The sequence below is a fragment of the Pleurodeles waltl genome, chromosome 3_2 (assembly GCF_031143425.1).
Source record: "Pleurodeles waltl isolate 20211129_DDA chromosome 3_2, aPleWal1.hap1.20221129, whole genome shotgun sequence".
NCBI classification, from domain to species: Eukaryota; Metazoa; Chordata; class Amphibia; order Caudata; family Salamandridae; genus Pleurodeles; species Pleurodeles waltl.
In genome coordinates, this window is record NC_090441.1 from 183030173 (window position 1) to 183053673 (window position 23501).

Here is a 23501-nt window from a genome sequence, read left to right on the forward strand (position 1 = left end):
TAGGAGACTGTTTCGAGGAAGGAAAATTAATGACCTTTGAAGCGATACAGGCCCTTACAGAGATCAATCCGGGGCAATTCCTGGCATATCACGCGATATGTCACGCAATCAGGAAAACATGGGCATCTGGTGACGCAGAGCCAAATATCTCAGCCACCCTGCATCACATGCTGAACTGGGACCTCCAGGGAAAAGCAGTCTCAAGCCTATATAAACTTCTGAACAGACCCCCGGAAGTCAACCTGCAGAAAGCTTGGGAGAGATGGAACATCGTATTGCCCTCCCCGATCTCAGGGACAGAATGGCCAAAAGCTTTGAGTCACACACGTGAGGTATCAAGAAACCCCAGATTCCGATATACACAGTTTAATTATCTACATCAGACATACCTGGCGCCAGCCAGGATTAAACGTATGTTCCCCGGGGCGGACCCAGCCTGTCCCAGATGCAAAACACCAGCAGCACAGTTCTACCACATGGTCTGGGAGTGCCCGCGGCTACGGGGGGAATGGGCAGGGGTGGTCACAGCTTTAGCGGAAATGACGGGGCTCAACCTGGACACGAATCCCAAATCCTGTCTACTTGGTCTCAGGACAAGGACGAAAAGAAATAAACACTTGCACAGGTTTGTAGATCTAGCGTATGTAATGTACAAAAGATTGATAGCAATGAACTGGAAGGCTCGCAATACACCTGACTTAAAAGCCTGGCTTGCCCTCACGCTTCGCTGGGCTCGCGTGAACACCAGGTATTAACAAAACTAGCACGTAGGGGACTGCGACAAGCGGGCTGCGAGGCCTGGGGCGTTTTAGTATCCAGGCTAGAAGCCAAGAATTATGAAAGACCCCCCTGAACCACAGACAGCTGCACTCAACTGGAAGGTCACGGGCCCAGCCCCGGCAGTAAGGCAATACTACATCCGGGGAAGCATACATATCCGCCATCAATGCCTCGCCAACACTGATAGCACATTAGACCTCCCAACGCACATATGCCAACAGCGCCAAAAGGCCTGCACACTCAGCCAATAGACACCAGCGCAGTGATCCATTGTGCCACATTCTCCCACCTTGCTCCCCCCCCTGTCTCCTCTGCCCCCCCGTGTGGCGGCAAGGGCCCCCGTCAATAGCGGCAACAGAACCTTGTCGCGACAGTACGCTTCAACCTACATGGCGACAAACTCCGGAAATACTGGGCAGATTTAGCAGACCGGGGAGTGCACACAAGTTCTCAGATCTTAGTTGTTTGTTATATATAGACTTTAACATGGGAGAACCTAACGAGAGACTGTAACCAATAACAAATTGCTATCAATGACTTTTGTATGCAATACAATGTATGGCTCTTTTGCAAAACTAATAAAAACATGTTAAAAAAAAAAAGTTGGAATCATGTCTGAGGCAGATGGATTCAGTAGAGGCTGCAGCACATCAAGATCTGCATGTGATCTCGGTTGAGGCGATGCCGGCTTGGAGTCAGACACTAAGATGAGTTGTATGTCTTCCTTTGCCGCTTGTGACATTGGTACTGGCGTTGACGCCTAAGAGACCAGCATGGATTGCGGTGCCAGTCTGAATGCCAGTACAGAATCAAAAGCGGCTTCAAGGGTCCCAGGTGCCATTGAGGGGGAACCTGCTGGCAGTAACCTGAATGGGGCCCAAATGTGCACCAAACGGAGCCGGAAGCATTCCAAAGATGCACAGTATGGCATCTTTTGAAAGGCTATAACCTGCTGCAACATTTCTGATGGACCCTGGAGCTTAGGGTACATTGGGACCAGGGATGGCCTCTGCTCCTCGTTGGAACAGGAGAGAGACATAGAGGCACAGTGATGCCCTGGTACGTTCTCTGTAGAACAAGAGTGACTTGGATTTACCTGGCGATTTTGTCCACAAGGAAAAACTGCCACAGGAACGACTTTGGGAGTGGGAGCAAGTCCTCACTTATGATTGTGACCTGGAGTGGGACCAGAGCAAAGTCTTTTTGTATTTCACCACATAGATCTTTGCCTCAGCTACTCAGGTGACTTTAGGGTTAATCTGGGCAGAGTCGTCACAAGTCTAGAAGTTGTACGAGGAACCCAAGCACCAAAGGCAAACCTCGTGGGGATGTGTCACAGACATCTGCTTGCGACAGCCACTGCAATTCTTAAACCCTGTTATTTTCTGGGGGTGACATTCCTTGCACACTGGAGACATTTTGGAAGAAATATCTTCACAAAGTGAATAAGGAAGGGGCAGAGCTGCGGATCCATACCTGAAGGACCTGAAAGAAAGGAACTGATGTCAGCATGCGTGGGTGATGTTTATATGTGGCTCCCTTCGCCACTTCTAGAGTGGGATGATGCTGAAGCGGAGTCACACAGCACCAACTACTGGCACGTAGGAATACTGCTTTTGAGTTGTCCTATTGCATACAGGAAACACTGCCAGGGTCAGATATTCTACGAGAAATGATTATACGGCCAAAATTCCAATTGAGCGAGGTGTAAAACAAGGCTGCGTTTTGGCCCCAACCTTATTCAATTGTTATATAAATAAAGTAAGTCAAGTTTTGAAGGAATTAAATCTGGACGTGCCAAAAACTAGCCAATGAAAGTATACCTATCTTGCTCTTTGCTGATGACGCCGTATTACTGGCAAGAACAGAGATAGCAATGCATGGTCTAATTAGGGGCTTCGAATCTTTCTGTACCTCAAGGAGCATGGTAATCAATGAGGGGAAAACAAAGTTTATGATTCTCAACCAAAAACAGACGTTGCAATCGACTTTTAGGGTAAATAATAAGCCTTTGGCCCGAGTGGCCTCCTATGATTACCTGGGCTGCAGATTAGATGAAAAACAGACATGGAAACCACAAATCTACAAAAGCAGAATTTCCTTGGCCCAACAAGCCGGAGCAGTACTCAGATTTGCAAAGGCTACAGGCAATCACTCCGTGAGCTCCGCGCTGCTTGCATACAAAACAAAAGCAAGAGCCGCAGCACTTTACAGCGCAGAGATCTGGGGATTCAGAAAGATTCCATCAATACAAGTAACCGAGAACAAATTTTTACGCCAATTACTTTGTCTAGGTAATGCTACACCAATGAACGCAATAAGAATTGATCTACAGATGAGAAAGGTTGAGGACTACATCGCTCTGGCTCCAGTAAGATACTGGATCCGTATTTGGACAAAAGAGGCTCTCAAACCATTCAGAGACGTACTTAAGGATATCATGAAGCTGCAAAACCATCAGAAACTGCCCTGGTTCAAACATATTTCAACTATCCTGGCTGCTATCGGCCAGGATGACTTTTGGCTCCATCCTGAAAAAATCGGAAGGCCTAGTCTTGCTGTCATAAAAAAGGCATATTGGGAGCGAAAGACAGAGATTATGTGCGAGTCATTTAGCCCTTTATTCAAGCGGTATATTTTGTTTAACCAAGAGCTTAAACCAGCAATATTCATAGACAGTATTTATCCGGAGGAAAAAAGGGCTCTCTACTTTAAATTCCGTATGGGCACACTACCAGTGACAGCGGTGGTCAACAGATGGCAATCCGCTCCTCCGGGTAGTTTAGAATGTTGTCCATGCCTTCATGGTGGTCCGGAAACACTTTCCCATTTCCTTTTACTATGTCACTTTACGCTCAGACTCCGTAAATTGTACCTTCGTCCACTTTTCAGAACTTTCGGAGTTAGGAAGTGCAAGGAGGCGGAAGCGCTATGTATGCGTTCAGATGAGAAATACATTGTGACAAAGGTCTCAACTTATATCTTGGAAGCATGGAAATTACGTCTATCAATGCACCTACAGTTGGCACAGGCACAATAGCCTATGTTATCCCGTACCTATTTAGCTTGGGAAATCGGTGCAGGGTAATGTAAACTGGGTTAGGCCTCTGTCTTTTATTAAATGGCTGGAAGGCAATGCAAGGCCCCAAATGACTCGTCCCATAATAAGACATTTTAAATATTAGATTCATAATGTTTTTCTAGAATAAGTTAAGTTTTTATGTAAATTATGGTCAAATCAGGTTTTACGATAATGCATGGTAAATTGGATACATTTTGGCACATGTTAAATCAAAAATTCAAGCATAGTTCCTTTTATTGAGATGTTTTTATTTTAATGTGATTTTTATTGAGTTCGAGGGATTGATATCTATTGTGTGATTATTGTTAAGGCCGGATAGGCTAATAACAATTAAATAAATAAATGGTTAAATAAATGGTTGTCCTGATCCAGTATGGCACCTAGGGAAATTCACAAGGTGAGGAATCTGCATTTAGAAGTATCCATCAGAATTGATAAATCTCAATGTTCCAGAGATTTGAACTGTCACTAGATGTAGAAAACATTAGTGAGGTACCTCAACCTCCAGAAACAGACATACAGGGTGGGTGCATGTGATAAAAGAGATAATCTATCCTGCTTCTCTCATATGCATTTCCTTCATTTCAGTGAGATGTGGAGCCACTTACACCAGTAACAGTGGCATAGTAAGCACACCAGGCTATCCTGAAAATTACCCAGACTCAACAGATTGTACGTGGACAATCATCGCTCCTGTGGGATTCAAGGTGAGAATGAGAAGAGCTGTAGATCCCAGAGTTAACCAGTCAATGTATCTGAGTTCCCAGCTCACGGGCTGCAACAAACATAGCTTTGCAACATGACAATGACTGCCCTTGTCCTCTTCCAACATTTATTTTTTACAGCAACCCTTAGGAATGTTCAAAGTGGCAACGTTTCTGTTTTTAACTTTGATAACTAAACATGCATAAATGCTACCCAGAACATTGTAGAATCAATTAAGCCGTATCAAATCAGGGAACGGTGACAACTTGGTCAAAACTACTTCACTCTATGAACGTTACCTATGCCACGGCAGGAGCTTCATCAATGACTACTCAGGTTTTAATATATTCACCAGCTTACTACTACAGCTTACCCTTATACCCCATTCCTGGCATCACCATTCCCCCACAGCAACACAACCTGGTATTTAAAGAATTCAAGATAGAAACAACTGAGTACTAATACAGATGCACTCATTCATAACAGATATCAAAGTAGATGCCACATTGGAGCCATTTGAAAACAGCAAAGCTGCAAATAGCATAGCTGGATTTGCCAGCAATAAAATCACCCCATACACAAGACACCTTCCAAACAATAAAAAGGCAAAGTAGCAAAACAAATCAACATGTTCAAAGCAATAAACATACAGACTGAAAATCTAAACTATTGGCTCCCTTTTTAGCGCATATCCATAAAATCATTTTGAAAAAGCAAAACAAATAACACAATTAACAGCAAGCCAATTAACGACCTAAGGAGAGCATATCATTTATTTTTAAGGCACTCCTAGCTCAAGCGCTGTGCTCTTCAGCTGGAGTGTTTGGGGGTAAAAAGAGTCTAGGTTTCCAAAAATGGTACTACCTCAATAATCAAATATAGGAGGACCACCAAAAATTAGAAAGTAAAGAATTCACATCCTCTATCAAGGCAAAAGCAAAGGAAGCAAGGAAGCATAATAGATTAACAAAAGAGGAAACTGTCAAATAAAAACAGGAGACAAATAAGATTTAGTGATTAGGGTTCAAATACTATCTCCCAAATATGGAGGGGTGAAAGTAAGCAAATATAGTTGTCACTAACCAATTTCACGTTTCCCCACAAATAGAGTTGGGGCAGAAATTAAATTTTGGCGTTACTGAAACCGGAGGAAGATATTTTCTCATTTGTCTTGTGGTTAACTTTCAGATGATTGGGCTCAGCAGAAGTAGGAAATTCTAAGATTTTGCTGAGAAAGAAGAACTCTCCTTCAGAACACACAAACCCATCTCCAGCTAGTACTACAATAGAATTTAGCTCTCTATTTGAGGTGGAAGTAGCACTGCTAAATGATATAACATCCTAAGTTTTCAACCTTATAATCAATTTCCTCATCTGAAATGACAATGGTATTATTCCCCAATAAGAATAATGTGACATATGCAAGAGAGGAGTTTTGGTCTATCCTTCCAAACTCATATTTCTTTAGGAAGAACGGATATGATATACATCCAATAAAAGATTCACAAATTGCCCTTGTTTGGAGATGTGAAGTTGCAACTCCATCAAGCATAGAAAGCTCCTGTTTTTTCTGGACCAACTGTTGCACCTCCACAATCTGACCTGGTCAGTGAAAGTAGAAGTGAGAACAGCTAGAAGCTTAGTAAAAACACAGGCACAACAGCAATATAACCAACAACTGAATAAAGATATATCATGGGCCTGGCTTCCTGGGGCATTGAATAGTAATACATTTTCGGCTTGGAACTTTCATCCTATTTAGCAAGAAAAAAATATCTATCCTTTCTTGGAACTTGGCATAATAGGAAAATAAATGATCTAACTCCCAAAAATCGGTGATATCTGCCTGCAAGAAACTTGGGCGGTCATTCCGACCCGAGCACCGCCAACAGGCTGGCGGTGCTCCCAAGGGCATTCTGACCGCGGCGGTACAGCCGCGGTCAGAAACGGAAAACCGGCGGTGTACCGCCGGTTTTCCGCTGCCCTGGGGAATCCCAAGCTGCGCCGCCATGGGGATTCCGACCCCCATACCGCCATCCTGTTCCTGGCGGCTTTGGCCGCCAGGAACAGGATGGTGGTATGGGGTGTCGTGGGGCCCCTGGGGGCCCCACTGAGAATTTCAGTGTCTGCATAGCAGACACTGAAATTCGCGACGGGTGCAACTGCACTGCACCCGTCGCACCCTTTCCACTCCGCCGGCTCCATTCGGAGCCAGCATCCTCGTGGAAAGGGGTTTCCCGCTGGGCGGGCGGGCGGCCTTCTGGCGGTCGCCCGCCCGCCCAGCGGGAAACACAGAATAACCGCGGCGGTCTTCTGACCGCGAAGCGATATTCTGCCGGCTCCCGCCGGCACCGCGGTTACCGCGGCCGGCGGGAGTTAAAATGACCCCCTTGGTGTACAGTTGGACATGGGACCCTTTCCCCTTTGTGAATGGACCACAAATAATTTTTTCAGGGTAGGTAGTGGTCCAAGGGACCACTACCTGCCCTGAAAAAATACCGAAACTAAAGGTTTCTGATTTTTTTTTAAGTGCAGCTCGTTTTCCTTTAAGGAAAACGGGCTACACTTAAAAAAAAAAAAACTGCTTTATTTAAAAGCAGTCACGAACATGGAGGTCTGCTGACTACAGCATGCCTCCATGTTTGCGAGTGCCCATAGTCGGTATGGGGCCGCAATTTGCGACCCACCTCATTAATATTAATGAGGTGGGTCTTTGCAACCCCATACCGACTCGCAGACGGTGTCTGAGACACCGTTCTGCATTGCAAATTGCGACTCGGAAGGACTCGCATATTGCAAGTCGCAATTTGCAATTTTGCTACATCTGGCCCTATATCCTCTAATTTTGCAAGAACATCTTTTGTATCTTGTAGATACGAGGGTATATTCTTAACAACAGGTTGCAAGTAACTATCGATTAATTCGGAAATTCTTTCAGTAGGTGCCCCTATTCCTGATATGATGGGTCTACCGGGAGGTGACTTTCTACTTTTATGTAGTTTCAGTAAGATGTAAATACATGGTGATGTGGGGTGTGGGTTAAATATGTATTTGAATTCCGAATCGGAAATCAAACCCTCTTCCCGCCACACTCGTAACCATCTTTCTAAGTTTATTATGATCCTTTGTAAGGAATTGGTCTGTAATTTAGTATATGCAACACTATCCATAAGCTGTCTGTCTATTTCCTTAACATAATCTGATCTATTAAGGATAACAATATTGCCTCCTTTATCCGCCTCTTTGATAACTTTGTTTTGATTATCGCTAAGTTCTTTTAAAGCTGATTTTTGTTTAAGAGTGAGATTATGTGATTTGTGACATTGACCTTTCTTAATTTGATTTTCCAATCCATATAGATCCTCTTTGACCATTTTGCCAAAGGTGTCTATCACGTTGTTACTTGGTAGACTGGGAATGAACAAAGACTTTGGCTTGAGGCCACTATTTAGTGTCAAATCTTGTGCAACTTTGAGATCTTCTAATAGTTTCTTTCTATTGAAAATATCTTGATTCATGTTGTCCAAAGTTAGTAAAAGTTCAATATCAATAATATCTCTTATGGAATAGGAACTGACAGTAGTGTGAGATATATCTGTAGTCTGTATGCCAGTTTTGTCTGCAAAATATTGTTTGAGTTTGAGTTGTTGTAAAAATTTGAACAAATCTATATGTATTTGTGTCATATTGCAAAAACTGGACACACAGAAACCTAATCCTTTACGTAATACTTTTATTTGTTCATCAGTCAATATACAGTCAGATAGATTCACAATAGAGATGTCATTGCAATCATGATTGTCAATAACTGTCAACAATTCTGTTAGAGCCAGTTGTTTTTTATTTTGTTCCTGGCTGCCCTGGTTTGCACACCTGAGCCTGTTTGTCCCTTGTTGTCTCCCTCTCCTTTTTCCTCTACGGGTTCTCTTCTTTGGGACGTGGCTGGTTGTGAAAATTCCTTTTGTTGCCTAATCTGTATCTTTTTGCCTCCCGTAAAAAACTAGTGGAAGCCACCTGATCTTCATTAGATATTCTACTTGCATTTTCACTTGATATACTCGTTGTATCAGATTCCTCCGATGTAATAGAGAAATCTGAGCCATTAGTTGTTGTCACTGCCTGCCCCTGTATATTGGTGACATGTACTTTATTGTCAAAATCATCAAATCGTTTTGCAAAAGTATAGACTCTATCATTTTCATAGTCCCTGTTGTCCCTCTGTATTTTTGACAACTTTTTGTTTTTAATGTAAAGTTGATGTTTATCCAACAGGTAGATTGAGGGCTAAGATCTCAGTTTCAAGCTCTTTAATTCCCTCAATAGACTTTAACTCTTTTCCTCTGCATGTTGTACTAGAATGGTCATCATTCCTTTGGATGCTTCAAAGAGTAATTGCTCCCAATCTAACATATGTTTCGGCGAGAGATCATCGAAGGAGGGAAATATGACTACTCTCAAACCTCGTGGTACTTTTTTATCTGCAATGTATTTACTCAAAAACACTTGCGTCCCACCACCGAGACAATTCTTGTTTTCTTAATTTTTCCAAACGTACATATTTCAATTTCATACCTTCTGGGCGATTAGCCCCTATATGGGATTTATTCCTATCACTTGAACTGTTTCCAAGGTTAGCAGGGAACTCTGGGAGCATCTGAGGGGCCAGGCCAGGCAAGTGATGTCTGAGGCACCCTCTGATAGGTAGTTACCTGGTTAGGTGACCAAGCTCCTCTTTGGGCTATATAGGGTCCTCCTCTGGGGTGGGTCCTCAGATTAGGCTTGCAAAATTCCAGCAAGGTTCCTCTGCAACCTCTGCTTCAACGTCTGGCCTCCGGAAAGGGGACTGGATCCTCCAGGAACCTACAAGCTGCAGATCCAAGAGGAAAACTCTTCTGCAATATTTTATTCAGAATTCCTGCCAGCTTTGTAAAATTTCCATGGCCATGCATCCTCAGAAGGCTGCAACTCTTTAGCCTGCACAAGAAGAAGGAATCTCCCTTGGGGTGAAGGCATCACTCCCATGTATCCACAGGTACCTGGCTGCAACAATGACCGGCTGCGTGGATCTCACCTCATCCTGAGAGGCCTGGGTCCTGCATCACGGTGGTGGTCCAGCGGGTTCCCCTTAATCCTTTCAACCAGCTGTTGCACTTTGGTGGTGGTAATTCCTTTCCACTCCACACAAGACAGCACCCCTAGGCACCATGTCCTTTGCAGCTGCCAAGACTTGTGTGCTTCACTTCCAAGAGGAACTTCAGGCAACTTGTAGCTCCAGCCCCCAGCACTCCCTCCTGCAACTCCTGGGACTCTGAGTGGTCCACCAGCAACGTGGGAGCAACTTCTGTTGTGCTGCATGGGCTGCTTCATCAACTTTTGTGTCCTTGTCCTGTGAGACACCTATGGGTGCTGGCTCTGTTCCTGTGGGCCATCTGCGATGTGGAGGGTCCCCTGTGACTCCCCTTCCTGAGTAGAGTCCTCCTTGGCCTTTGCTGGTCTACCGCAGCACCTCTTTTCTTCCAACTGTGAATTTGCCTTAGCCAAGGCTTGTTGGTGGAAACCCTTCACCGACACCTATCTGCAATATCCAGCCTGGGCCACCTTTTGCACACATCAGGAACTCTTCTCCAGCTTCTGTGCTGCAGTGCTGACCTGTCTTCCTTCTTCGTTGACCAACTCCAAAAGGTACCTCTGGGTGGGTAGTATCTCCTACTCCCTCTGGACTCCACAGACACTTCTGGACTTGGTCCCCTCTCTCCACAGGTTTCCATCTTCGGCAATCCATTGCTGATTTCTTGCAAATTGTTCTGGGTGTCTTCTTTTTCTTCTTTTCACCCTTTGGGGTGGTTCTGGGGAAATCCAGTGTTTTACTCCTGCATTCCTGGTCACTGGGGGTACTGCATTACTTACCGGTGTGGTTTCCTAGTACTCCCAGCTCCTCTCTACACAATTTACTTACCTAGGTACCTACACTTTACTGAGAGGGAATACCTGGACCTGGTATAAGGTGTAAGTACTATAAGTACCCATCACACAGCAGGCCAGCTTCCTACAGAAGGTCATGGCTCTCTTAGCCAAGGGAGCCATAGTGAGGGTCCCTCTGCCAGGAGTACATTGTGGTTGGTATTCCCGCTACTTTCTAGTGCCAAAAAGGTCAAGGGACTCTGCCCTATTTTAGACCTTTGGACCCTCAATCTCTTCCTCAAGAAGGGAAGTTCAAAATGCTCACTCTGGCTCAGGTTCTATCTGCCCTGGACCCAGGAGACTGGATGGCAGCGTTGGACTTGCAGGACGCTTACTTCCATATTCCCGTCCTGCCTGTCCACAAATATTACTTGTGCTTCACGGTCGGCCACAAGCACTTTCAGTTCACCGTGCTCCCCATTAGCCTTACCAGCGCCCCTCAAAAGTTCACCAAGGTGACGCCGATGGTCACAGCTCATCTGCACTGATCAGGCGTTCCAGTCTTCCCCTCTCTAGACAATTGGTTGTGGGCAGACTGTCGTCAACTATGGCAGATATCCTGCATTCGCTGGGGTTCACTATAAACTTGTCAAAGTCACACCTGACTTCCTCTCATACGCTCCCTTTCATCAGAGTTCTTCTAAGTACAGTGCAGTTTCAGGCTAATCCTCACGAGCGGCGAGTCCAGGATATTCAGGCTATGACACTGATGTTTCAGTGTCTATCCTGGATTTTGTGAGAATGACTCTGAGGCTGCTGGGCCTCATGGCCTCCTGCATCCTGCTAGTGGCATTTGCGGGCTCTGCAGTGTTGTCTGAAGTTCCAGTGGGCGCAGAATCAGGAGATTCTCTCTGACATGGTCCAGATCTCAGAGGGAACTGTGCAAGATCTGTAGTGGTGTGGGTCAGAGGCAGATCCCTCTCTCTTCCCCAACCGGATTTAATATTAGTGACAGATGCTCCTGGGCTGGGGCACATCTGGGAGAGGTTGAAATCATAGGCATCTGGTCTTCGGCAGAGTCCAGACTCCACATCAGTCTGTTGGAACTCTGTGCACTTAAACTAGTATTAAAGCACTTCTTCCCTCTCTCACGGGGAAGGTGGAGCAGGTGTTCACTGACAACACCATCGCCATGTGGTACTGCAACAAGCATGGCGGGTGGAGTCGTGGACCCTCTGCCACGTGGACATGGCTGGAACAACAGGGCATCTCCTTGGTGGTTCAACATCTGGCAGGCTCTCTGAACGCCAGCGCAGACAAACTCAGTCGACAACACTTAGTCGATCATGAATGGCATCTCCATCTGGAAGTGATGCAAAGTCTCTTCCAGCAGTGGGGAGAGCCTTGGTTAGAACTGTTTGCCTCTGCAGAGAATGTGCAGTGTCAGTAGTATTACGCGTTGGAGTTTCCAAGGCTGCAATCACTCTTAAATGATTTTCATTTTGAGTGGAACTGAGGCCTCCTGTATGCGTTTCCACCCATACCACTTTTGCCCAGAGTTCGCAAGAAGATCAAGAACAACCGGGCCCATGTAATCATTGTGGCTCCGGACTGGGCATGGAGAGTCTGATATCCTGACCTACTTAGCATGGCCATTGATCCTCCAATCAGATTGCCCCTGTAGGAGGATCTTCTGTTGCAGCAGCAGGGGAGGGTTCTCCACCCGATCCTGTCCAGTCACCACCTTCTTGAGTAGAGATTGAGTGGCAACAGTTGACAGCTTTCGACCTTCCATCCAAAATCTTTAATGTCATCTTGGCAGCCAAGTGTCCCTTCATCCAAACGGTATATACCTGTTGTTGGAAGAAATTGGTAGCATGGTGCACAGACAAGTGCATTGACCCCCTTTCTGCCCCTTATCCTTTCTCTGGCCCAGCAGGACTCTGCTCTGGGCAATCTCAAGGGTTATTTATCTGCTATTTTTGCATTTTGTAAGTTGCCTGATCAACTTTCTTTGTTTAAATATTGTTAACAGGTCCATCAAAGTTCTTACTCATATGTTTCTTCCATTCCCATTCATTATGCCCCAATGGGATTTGAATTTGGTTCTGGCATTCCAAATGAGTGCTTCTTTTAAGTCTCTCTACAATTGTCTTCTCAAGCTTCTCACTTTTTAAATAGCCTTCCTTGTGGCCATTACAACAGCCCGCAGTGTAAGTGGGCTGCAGGCATTGTCATGTAAGCCATTCCACCTTTCTATCTATCCTGACAAAGTGGTGCTTCGCACTAGGGCTTCCTTTTTTATAAAAGTTCCTGCGCCCTTTCATGTAGGCCAATCCATCACCTTGTCTACTTTTTACGCACTCCTACAGTCTTCTAAGGAAGAGGAAAGGCTCCACCACCTGGACCCAAAAAGATTGTTGGCGTTCTACTGTGATCGTGCAAAAGAGTTCCAGGTGGATGATTAACCATTTGTTTTGAGGGTGCAGAGAAAGGTCATGCAGTGCAGGAATGGACTATCTTCAGATGGGTCGTACTCTGCATTCAAATATTCTACGCACTGGCCAAGAAGCAACCTTCTGAAGGTTTGTGTGCTCATTCTACCAGAGCTACAGTTACAACCACTGCTTTGGCATGCACAGTTCCATTCCTTGACATCTATCCGGCGGCAACGTGGGCATCTCTGCACACATTTTCCAAACCCTACTGCCTGGACAGTCAGGTCAAGAGGGACAGGTACATTGCCTGTTTGGTCTTGCTGGACTTTCTAGTGTGATCTTAGTTTGTAGACTCGTCTCTGGAGATGGCATTGCTTGGGAATCTATTCTAAGTTAAGGAATCTGCAACTAGATGTCGCTATCAGATGAACAAGTTACTTACCTTAGATAACATCTTATCTGGTAGAGACAATGGGGGTCATTCCGACTCCCGCCGGCGGCGGTAACCGCACGCCCGGCGGGAGCCGCCGAATGACCGCACCGCGGTCAAATGACCGCGGCGGCCATTCTGGCTTTCCCGCTGGGCTGGCGGGCGACCGCCAGAAGGCCGCCCGCCGGCTAAGCGGGAAAGCGCCTTCAACGAGGAAGCCGGCTCCGAATGGAGCCGGCGGAGTTGAAGGCGTGCGACGGGTGCAGTGGCACCCGTCGCGATTTTCAGTGTCTGCTTGGCAGACACTGAAAATCAATGTGGGGCCCTGTTAGGGGGCCTCTGCAGTGCCCATGCCATTGGCATGGGCACTGCAAGGGCCCCCAGGGGCCCCACGACACCCGTTACCGCCATGCTGTTCCTGGCGGTGAAAACCGCCATGAACAGGATGACAGTAAGGGGGTCGGAATCCCCATGGCGGCGCTGCAAGCAGCGCCGCCGTGGAGGATTCCCTGGGGTAGCGGGAAACCGGCGGGAAACCGGCGGGAAAACGGCGGGACACCGCCGGTTTCCCGTTTCTGACCGTCAGAATGCCCATGGAAGCACCGCCAGCCTGTTGGCGGTGCTTCCGCGGTCGTTGAATGACCCCCAATATCTAGTTGCATATTCCTTACTGGCCCACCATTTCTCCCCACTCTGTGAACTGATTTCTAGGGACAGGGACTCCCTTTCAGGGTCTTAGTTTTGATGCACGAGTAGTCAGTGTTCTTCATGGCTGTGCGCTTTTGGCGTGGAAAGTCATGAAAAGAAACTGACGTCAGCGCGCAGGGATGGCGCCTATGTAGGACCAGCGACATCATCTTCAGCGTGGACGATGACGGATGTGGAGCCAATTGACACCACCTAATGGCTCATAGGGGAACTGTTCAGAAAATTGTCTGGATCAGGTTGATGTCTTGGGGAAATTCTATGGTAAGGAATCTGAAACTAGATATTGTCTCTACCAGACAAGGCATTACCAAAGGTAAGTAACTTGTTCTTTTCTACTTTTCAACGTTTATGTACCCCTGGTCTCCCAAAACAATCCACTCTTAATGCTATATTTGCATTCATAAATAAACACAAGATAAAGAGAAGGTCTCTTGGTTACTAAATGTAGGACAATTTCAAAGCAAAGATCTCTAACGCTCAGTATCTATTAGCTTCCGGAGCTTGAGGACAACTGGAACATCAATAAGGCTTTATTTTTAAAAAACAGCAAAAGTAATAAACGTGGTGTAATGTTTTCAGAAGAATGAAAGCTGCTTGGAGTGGTAGCTTTAAATGGCCATAAAGCTTCCAACATTTCAATAAAGCCTATGTGATATGGGCTTTCTGCTCTTCTATTGAAAATTATATATTCACATCATATGTGGCATTTGATCTGATTTTGCAGTTGTATGTAATTAATATGCCTTATAGAGACCATGCTCTTCTTCAATCTATCCTGCACATATCCCTGGAATAAACCATGGACCGGTCATTGAAATGGGTATTGGAATTGTTAATAATCAAGCACATAACGGCAGACTTCACTTCACGTTTATTGAAATGTTGCTTCTCTCAGTCAGATTTCCAAGACATATACATGCATGATCCTATCCCTAATTATGAATTATTAATGTCTTACTTTGTTAAACAGATCAAAAACAAGGATAAAAATAGTTTCTTCAATAGAAGGACAACAGAGGATACCGTTGAAAGTCATTATTAAAAAAAAAAAGAAAACATTTGCAAATAATATGTAATTTTTTCTTTGGCTCAAAAAAGGCAATACAATTCCTTAAGGAAAAAGGAAAAAACAGCATAAAACACAAATGTGAAGGCAGCAAGGCCTAATAACGGCTTCCTTTCATCAAGCGGCACCTGAGAAACATTGACGGTCTTTCTGGTGTATCGTAGCCCTAAATTCTGGCTTGAAAAATGCCTCATCAGCTAATGTGATACTGGCAGAAACATGGACTGCATATCTTCAAGTTTAAAAATCTTTACAAACCAAATAAGGATAAGACTTTACAGTGTTTTCTTCAGTGACTTCTCATGATCAAATAATCGGGTGCCTTAAAAAGCTAGAGCTTTTACAATGATGGGGCCAGGTGAAATTCAGATTTTGGTGATCATAAATAACCAGTGCCAGATTAAACCCTGTGGAGGCCCCTAGGCAGTCAAAAATTTAGGGCCCCCTTACAAATTATCTCCTAATACGTTTTTAATTCTACCAACCAACAATTTCAATAAACCAATTTTATTACACCAAACTAAATATTACACGTACATTGTCTGCACCTAATTATTTTGACAAACCGACAGCTAATAGAAGATGAGCGTTTAAGAGACACACTGTTATGTGAGTCTGATGTCTATGGTTTATGTACTTCAAGTTGTTAATGGGTATGTTACATTAATACAATGTTTTCTCTATAGTCTTTAATGTAAAGTTTTTGTTTTCTTGGGTTGATTATTTTTTTCTTTCTTTTGGAAACAATTTAAAAAGCTGGATTGTAATTTTCTTTCAAGATCAAATCAATATTATTTTGATCGCTGGGGCCTCTAAAAGGAGTGGAGCCCATATGTCAGTGCCCACTTTGCTTATTTGGTAGTTAAGATCTGAAAATAACCCTACAATATAGACCAAATTGTTGGGCCATTTATTTTACTTTTGTTTTTTGTGTGGTGAACTTCAGAATTTCTAGAAATGAGTGCTATTGTACCTCTAGACATGAAATTAAGTGAAAAAGATGTTTGCCATGAGTGTTTTGGACCATCTAGTGAGCTGGGCTCAGGAAGCAAATATTATTTCCTTAGAACAATCTGGCTTGAGACCAAAACATTTTGTCACAGATAACAGACCCTATTAGACAAATATGTAGTAGAAATAAGTAATTCCTGTATTAAGCTTTTATTGACTTTTCCACTCCATTTGATATTGTAGACAGACCTACTCTGTGGCTAAAGGTTACATCATTGGCCATCTCGAACAGTTTATTATGGTTAATCGTTTTTCTTTATTCATTAGCTTGGTGTGTAATTTTATTGTGAGGGGCACTATGGTGGTCATTACGACCTTGGCGGTATAAGGCGCTTACCGCCGTGCAGAAGACTGCCAATACACCGCCGCGGCCGCGTTAGACCGCCACAGCTATTATGGCACACATCTCGGAATCCGCCGAAATTCCGACACCCACACAACACCGCCACACCAAAGGGTCAGCGATAAACATGTGGAAACAAATCCTCCACCTCCACGCCAACAGAAACACGCCCATGCTATTACGACCCACGAATCCACGCGGCGGTCTTTCAACCGCGGTATTCCATTGGCGGTACGCATCGCCGCGCTCAAAATACACACACATCTCCAAAACACCGCCACATTGGACAATTCCAAATACACACACCTGATACACATACAAACAACACTCCCACACACCCAATACTATATAAAACACACACCCGCATCACACACAAACCCTTACAACCACAATTTCTGAGAGAAGGCCAGAGAGAGACAGCACAGAATAGAGAACCCCATCACACAGAGGCACACTACACCATCACCCACACAACACCAACGCACAAAACACCACATACCACTACACTCATCAACACATACACCACCCCACACATCACACACACCACCCCATGGCACGCCAAAGACACCCCCACTTCTCCGAGGAGGAGCTCAGGGTCATGGTCGAGGAAATCCTACGGGTAGAGCCACAACTATTTGGCTCACAGGTACAGCACATATCAATAGCCAGGAAGATGGAGCTATGGCAAAGAATAGTCGACTGGGTCAACGCTGTTGGACAGCACCCAAGAAATAGGGAGGACATCAGGAAGAGGTGGAACGACCTACGGGGGAAGGTGCGTTCCACGGTATCCAGGCACAACATCGCGGTACAGCGGACTGGCGGCAGACCCCCACCTCCTCCCCCACAACTAACAACATGGGAGGAGCAAGTCTTGTCCATCATGCATCCTGAGGGCCTCGCAGGAGTCGTTGGAGGAACGGACACTGGTAAGTCAAATTTCAACTATCATATCCCCCACCCTACCTGCATGCTATCACACACCCCCACCCTCACACCCTCCCCTATCACTCCAAATCCTCACCTATCTACCCATGACACCAACCACCCATCCCAACCCCAAAACCTGCATGACCTAACTAAGCATGGATACCCATCACTAAAGCATGTCCACTGCACAGACCCACAACACCCCCCAACTATCACCACACAAGCCCCCACACAGGAATGCCTGCACTGGGGTACACGCACACCCAAACATTGCACATCATGAAACACACACATGCAATAATCATGTACTCATACCCCCGCAGGAACCCGAAGGAACGTCACCACACCAGAGGGTCCAGACAACACCACTCCACCCCCAGAAGAGGCCCACAGTGACGACAGCAGCTCTGCCCCACTGGATCTTGATGACCAGCCCGGACCATCGTGGGCCTCAGGACAGTCGGTTCCCCTTGCCCAGCCACAGCCCAACACCAAACTGCTACCCTCTGGGAACACCAGCACAGCACCCACCCAGCGGGCCCAAACCTCCCTACCCAGGACAGGTCAATCAGCGGTGTGTCCACCACTACAGGGCACCCAGGCTAACCCACCACCCCAACAACAACAGGGACTTGGGGGCATGGTAGTGGGCACACGGTCCAGGGGACAGAGGCACAGGAACACAGGGGAACTGGGAGGGCTGCTGTGCGACAGAGGGACGACAGGCCAAGGGAACCTACTCTCAACGAGGCCCGCTCCTCCATCATGGGAGCATACCACCACTCCCAGGAGACGATGGCAACGGTACTGGACAAGTTGCAGGAGACCCTGCGTCTGCAGGAGGAACAGTATTTGGGGTTCGGGGAGGAGCTCAGGACCATCGGCTCCGCCCTGGGCACCATTGTAGGGGTGCTGACGGACATTCAAAAGACCTTGAGGGACACCGTGGCACTCCCAGGGGCCCCTGACACTAGCCACGATGATGAAATGCCCACCACCTCCGCCGGCGCTAGTGGACAGGAGGCATCGCCACAGGACCAACACACCAGCACCCCATCCCCTGCAGACGGACCACCGCCACGCAAGCGGGCCCTGAGATCCAGGAACAGGACAGAGCAAGATGGCAAGACCCCACCAGGAAATAAGACCACCCTGATCGTCCTCCCACTGTCCCACTTTGTTACCCTTTCCAAATAGGAACTGCCCCAGCTCCACTTCCAATGGCCAGATGTGCAATGCACCTGTGAGACTAATAGACTGGACTCTGCCATGGACATTCCTCCACCATCACCTATCCCCATTTTACAACCCCCCTTCATTGTTATGCACTTAAATAAACACCCTTGAAACACTAATAAAACTGGAGTCAGTCAATGATTGTGAACTTTGTATTGTCAATTACAGTGTTAAAAAAGGTTACCCATTGGAATGCCAACATACCAATGTCACACATCACAAGTCTTTCAAGGATGCAAGCTGTTGACACGTAGGTTACCACAATAGTGAAACTGAAATGGAAGGGGACAACTCAGTTAACAAATAGGGAGTGAAATGTAGGTACAGGATAGAGGTAGACGTGTGAAAGTTAATAATATGTGAAACATGAAAATGTACTCACCTGTGTCTCACTGAAAATATTGCTGTATGACTGACTCCCTGTTGTCGTTTTCATCTTCATCAGCTTCCTCCTCATCACTGTCCACAGGCTCCACAGGCTCCCCCGCTGCAACAACACCGTCATCTGGATCATCCTCCTGCAGAAAAGGCACCTGGCGTCGCAATGCCAAGTTATGGAGCATGGAGCAGGCGATGATGATGTCGCACACCTTCTTCGGTGAGTAGAATAGGGATCCACCAGTCATATGGAGGCACCTGAACCTGGCCTTAAGAAGGCCGAAGGTGCGTTCGATTACCCTCCTAGTCCGCCCATGGGCATCATTGTACCGTTCCTCTGCCCTGGTCCTGGGATTCCTCACTGGGGTCAATAGCCAGGACAGGTTGGGGTAACCAGAGTCCCCCAATAGCCATACACGGTGCCTCTAGAGTTGACCCATCATATCAGGGATGCTGCTATTCCGCAGGATGTAGGCGTCATGCACAGAGCCAGGGAACATAGCATTTACCTGCGAGATGTACTGGTCTGCCAAACAGACCATCTGTACATTCATAGAATGATAACTCTTCCTGTTCCTGTACACCTGTTCATTCCTGCGGGGGGGACCAGAGCTACATGGGTCCCCTCAATGGCACCTATGACGTTGGGGATATGTCCAAGGGCATAGAAATCACCTTTCACTGTAGGCAAATCCTCCACCTCAGGGAAAATGATGTATCTCCTTATGTGTTTCAGCAGGGTAGACAACACTCTGGACAAGACGTTGGAAAACAGAGGCTGGGACATCCCTGATGCCATGGCCACTGTTGTCTGAAAAGACCCACTTGCAAGGAAATGCAGCACTGACAGCACCTGCACGTCAGGGGGGATTCCAGTCGGATGGCGGATTGGTAACATCAGGTCTGGCTCCAACTGGGTACATAGTTCCTGGATTGTGGCACGGTCAAACCGGTAGGTCACGATGACATGTCGCTCTTCCATTGTCAACAGGTCCACCAGCGGTCGGTACACCGGCGGCTTCCGCCATCTTCCAATATGTCCAAACTGACGTGCCTAAGAAGGACAACAGCAAAGAAACTGTCACCATTCCTCCAGGTATGTACCCACAGTCACACACAAGACTACAACAGACAATTAACCCATCCGGGAAAGGTTTTGAGTGTAGGCCTCGGTATGTGTGACGCAGTAGTAATTGAAGCCATGTGGGCCCCTGAAATGGCGGCTGCCTGACCTCTAAACTGGGACAATGGGATTGTGGGGTAACTGCGCTGGCGTTGGACACCGTCGCGGTAGGCGGTCGTAGAGCGCGGCGCAATGCTGCATTGGTTAACTTTGGACCCTATGGGTCCCAGGAGCCAATGAACAGGTGCGCCGCCGGTGATGATGCGCACCGCCGCGGATGTCACCGCCGCGGACGTCACCACCATTTTCTATTTCTTCAATCACTAGATACCTGACCTTCGACAGGAGAGGACCTACACTGCTACTGCTGCTGTGACCTCGGTCTGGAAGCGACAATGGCTGCTGCGTCTGGGGAAAGGGCCCCTGCCTTCACTGCACAGGAGTTGGAGAAACTTGTGGATGGGGTCCTCCCCCAGTACACGCTACTCTACGGTCCTCCAGACCAACAGGTTAGTACACAGGGAGCACGTTGTATGGGCTAGGCTTGGGTGGAGAGGGCTGGGTGGATGAGGGAAGGGGGCAGAGTACATAGAACAGTTATGCATGGGGATGAATGGGCCACAGGGATAGAGTTGGGAGGGGGCCAATCACAACGACGGTGCAGTAGGTAATGACTGTCCTCTTTCCTTGTGCGTGTCATGTAGGTCAGCGCCCACCAGAAGTGGGACATTTGGCGTGCCATCGCCAAGGAAGTCCGGACCCTGGGGCCCCACCAGAGACGGGGCACCCACTGCCGTAAGAGATGGGAGGACATTCGCCGCTGCAGCAAGAAGACGGCGGAGGCTCAGCTGGGGATGGCCTCCCAACGTGGGAGGGGTGCCCGTCGCACCATGACCCCCCTGATGTTCCGGATCCTGGCGGTGGCCTACCCGGAGTTGGATGGGTGCTTAAGGACATCACAGCAGACACAAGGGGGTGAGTACTACCTCATCATATGGACTTTGCGTGCAGTGGAGGTGTCTGGGTGGGGGTGGTGGGTTGTGGGTGTCCCTAGGCCAGGGCGAGATAGGTAGGCAAGGCCCCTCCGTTATGTAGGCCATGTGGCATCTCTACCCCAGCTCAAAACAGAGGGAAGTTGATGTATAGTTGCCCCTTTGCCATCCATGTGGGCAGATTACTACCATTGCCATGTAGGCTATTTCCCAGAAATAGCATGTGCAGAGGTCAGGAGCACGGCGTAATGCATGGGGCTGCTGCGTCTGTCTTGTCCGCCAACGTTAGCGGTATGCCATGCACTAAAACTCTCTTTCTTCTGTCTCCCCCCTTTTCCTGCTCTCCCTGTCCTTTTGTACATCAGCATCAACAGGCGGAGGTACAGTGGCACCGGAGCACGAGGGAGCTGCATCCCACATGGCCATAGAGGGCCACACCACAACTCTGAATTCACCAGTGGGACGGAGGGCGAGGGGAGCTTCACGTCGGCCACCAGATCACCATCCAGCGACACGGACTCGTCCGCCGATGGGAGCTCACCTGTGGTGGCGGCACCATCTGTGCGCCCCACTTCTACAGGTACAGCCGCCACCTCCCCTACCAGCACCGCCCTCCCAGCAGCCCCTCAGCGTGTGTCCTGTGCCCGCTCACCCAGGAGGGTGGGCATCACCTTCGCCCCAGGCACCTCAGGCCCTGCCCCAGTCACCCCTGCTGCCCTCAGTGAGGAGGCCATTGACCTCCTCAGGTCACTCACTGTTGGGCAGTCTACCATTGTGAATGCCATCCAGGGTGTAGAACGAGAGTTGAAACACGGTAATGCATTCCTGGAAGGCATTCATTCTGGTCAGGCTGTCCTTCAGCGAACCCTGCAATCTCTGGCTTCAGCACTGATGGCAGCCATTGTCCCTGTGTCCAGCCTCCCCCCTCCAACCTCCTCCACCCAGACCCAATCCCCTGTACCACAGCCCATCCCAAGCACACCTAAAGACCAGCAGGCACACAAGTCAACACACACAAGTAGCTCAAGCAAACATAGGCACCACACACACCACAGGCACTCACACAAGCATCACACCCATACAGACACAGCAACATCCACTGTCTCCACTGTGTCCCCCTCCTCCTCTTCTCCCTCCTCCCTCCCAGTCTCGTCTACACACACACCTGCATGCACCACATCTACAGGCACTAGGACTCGCACCAGGACACCCAGCACCACAAGCCGCTCACCTCCACTCACCACCTCCACTGCCATTTACACGTCCCCTGTGTCCTCTCCCAGTGTGTCTGTGACGCCCCCTCCCAAAGTACACAAACGCCGGCAATCACTCACCCAACATTCATCCACCTCACGACAGCCTCCAGTACCTGCACCCAAAACACCTAAAGGGACACCTCCTACAACCACCTCCTCTACCTCCACTCCCAGACCCCCTCTAACTACCCATCCCAGTGTCCGTCAGAAACTGTCCCTCTGTCAAATTCACCTGTTTGCCCCCACCCCATCCCCCTCCAGTTCATCAGTCCCGTCGTAGCGCCTCAGCCAAAAAGCCTCCAGTACCAGTGGTGCGTGTTCCAGGTTTTTGGAGTGCACCGTCCACCAGGGCAGGCAGTAGGACCCGGAGCCAAGGCACTGTCAGCCCACCCCCTGTAAAGGCACCGAAATTGGAGAGTGGACGACGGGACCGTGTCAAGTCCCTGGTGGGACAACAAGTGAAATGGGATCCAAGGCGATTGGTGAGTCAGCTGTAACTCCAAAGACGGTGGGGAAGGTTCCGAGGAAGTCTGCCCAGCCTGTTGTGAGTGTCACGGCGGAGAAGTGCGCCATCATTTCCGGCAGTCCAGACACAACCGCCAGCACCATCGTTACTGGTCAGGAGACCACCGCCAGAGTCAGTGCCCAGGAGGGCCCGAGTATCGTTACTGGTCAGGAGACCACCGCCAGAGTCAGTGCCCAGGAGGGACAGAGTATCGTTACTGGTCAGGAGACCACCGCCGGAGTCAGTGCCCAGGAGGGACCAGGATCCCACAGCCCCGCTGGGCGATGATGGAACGTCATGCCACACCCCAATGTCCAGTGTGGAGTTCGTCATGCCACACCCCAATGTCCAGTGTGGAGTTCGTCATGCCACACCCCAATGTCCAGTGTGGAGTTCGTCATGCCACATACCAATATCCAGTGTGGAGTTCGTCATGCCACACACCAATGTCAGTATCTGAACCGCCATCTCATGCTACCGCTGAACAGTCCATAGCCAGCCATGGCAAAGCACCGCTGAACAAGGCCAAGACCGCCATGGTGAAGACCGCTGAACAGTCCATAGCCAGCCATGGCAAAGCACCGCTGAACAAGGCCAAGACCGCCATGGCAAAACAC

The 23501-nt window shown here is 47.9% G+C and overlaps 1 protein-coding gene across 2 annotated transcripts in view; it reads left to right on the forward strand.

Annotated features, from left to right (window-relative positions):
* The window catches only part of LOC138286661 (astacin-like metalloendopeptidase), a 518669-nt gene that overhangs the window by 350823 nt on the left and 144345 nt on the right, over positions 1–23501 (forward strand). For both annotated transcript variants that reach the window (XM_069227126.1, XM_069227127.1), the window contains one exon: positions 4451–4569. In XM_069227126.1, coding sequence (XP_069083227.1) covers positions 4451–4569 — 119 coding nt within the window. The remainder of the gene's footprint in view (positions 1–4450; positions 4570–23501) is intronic.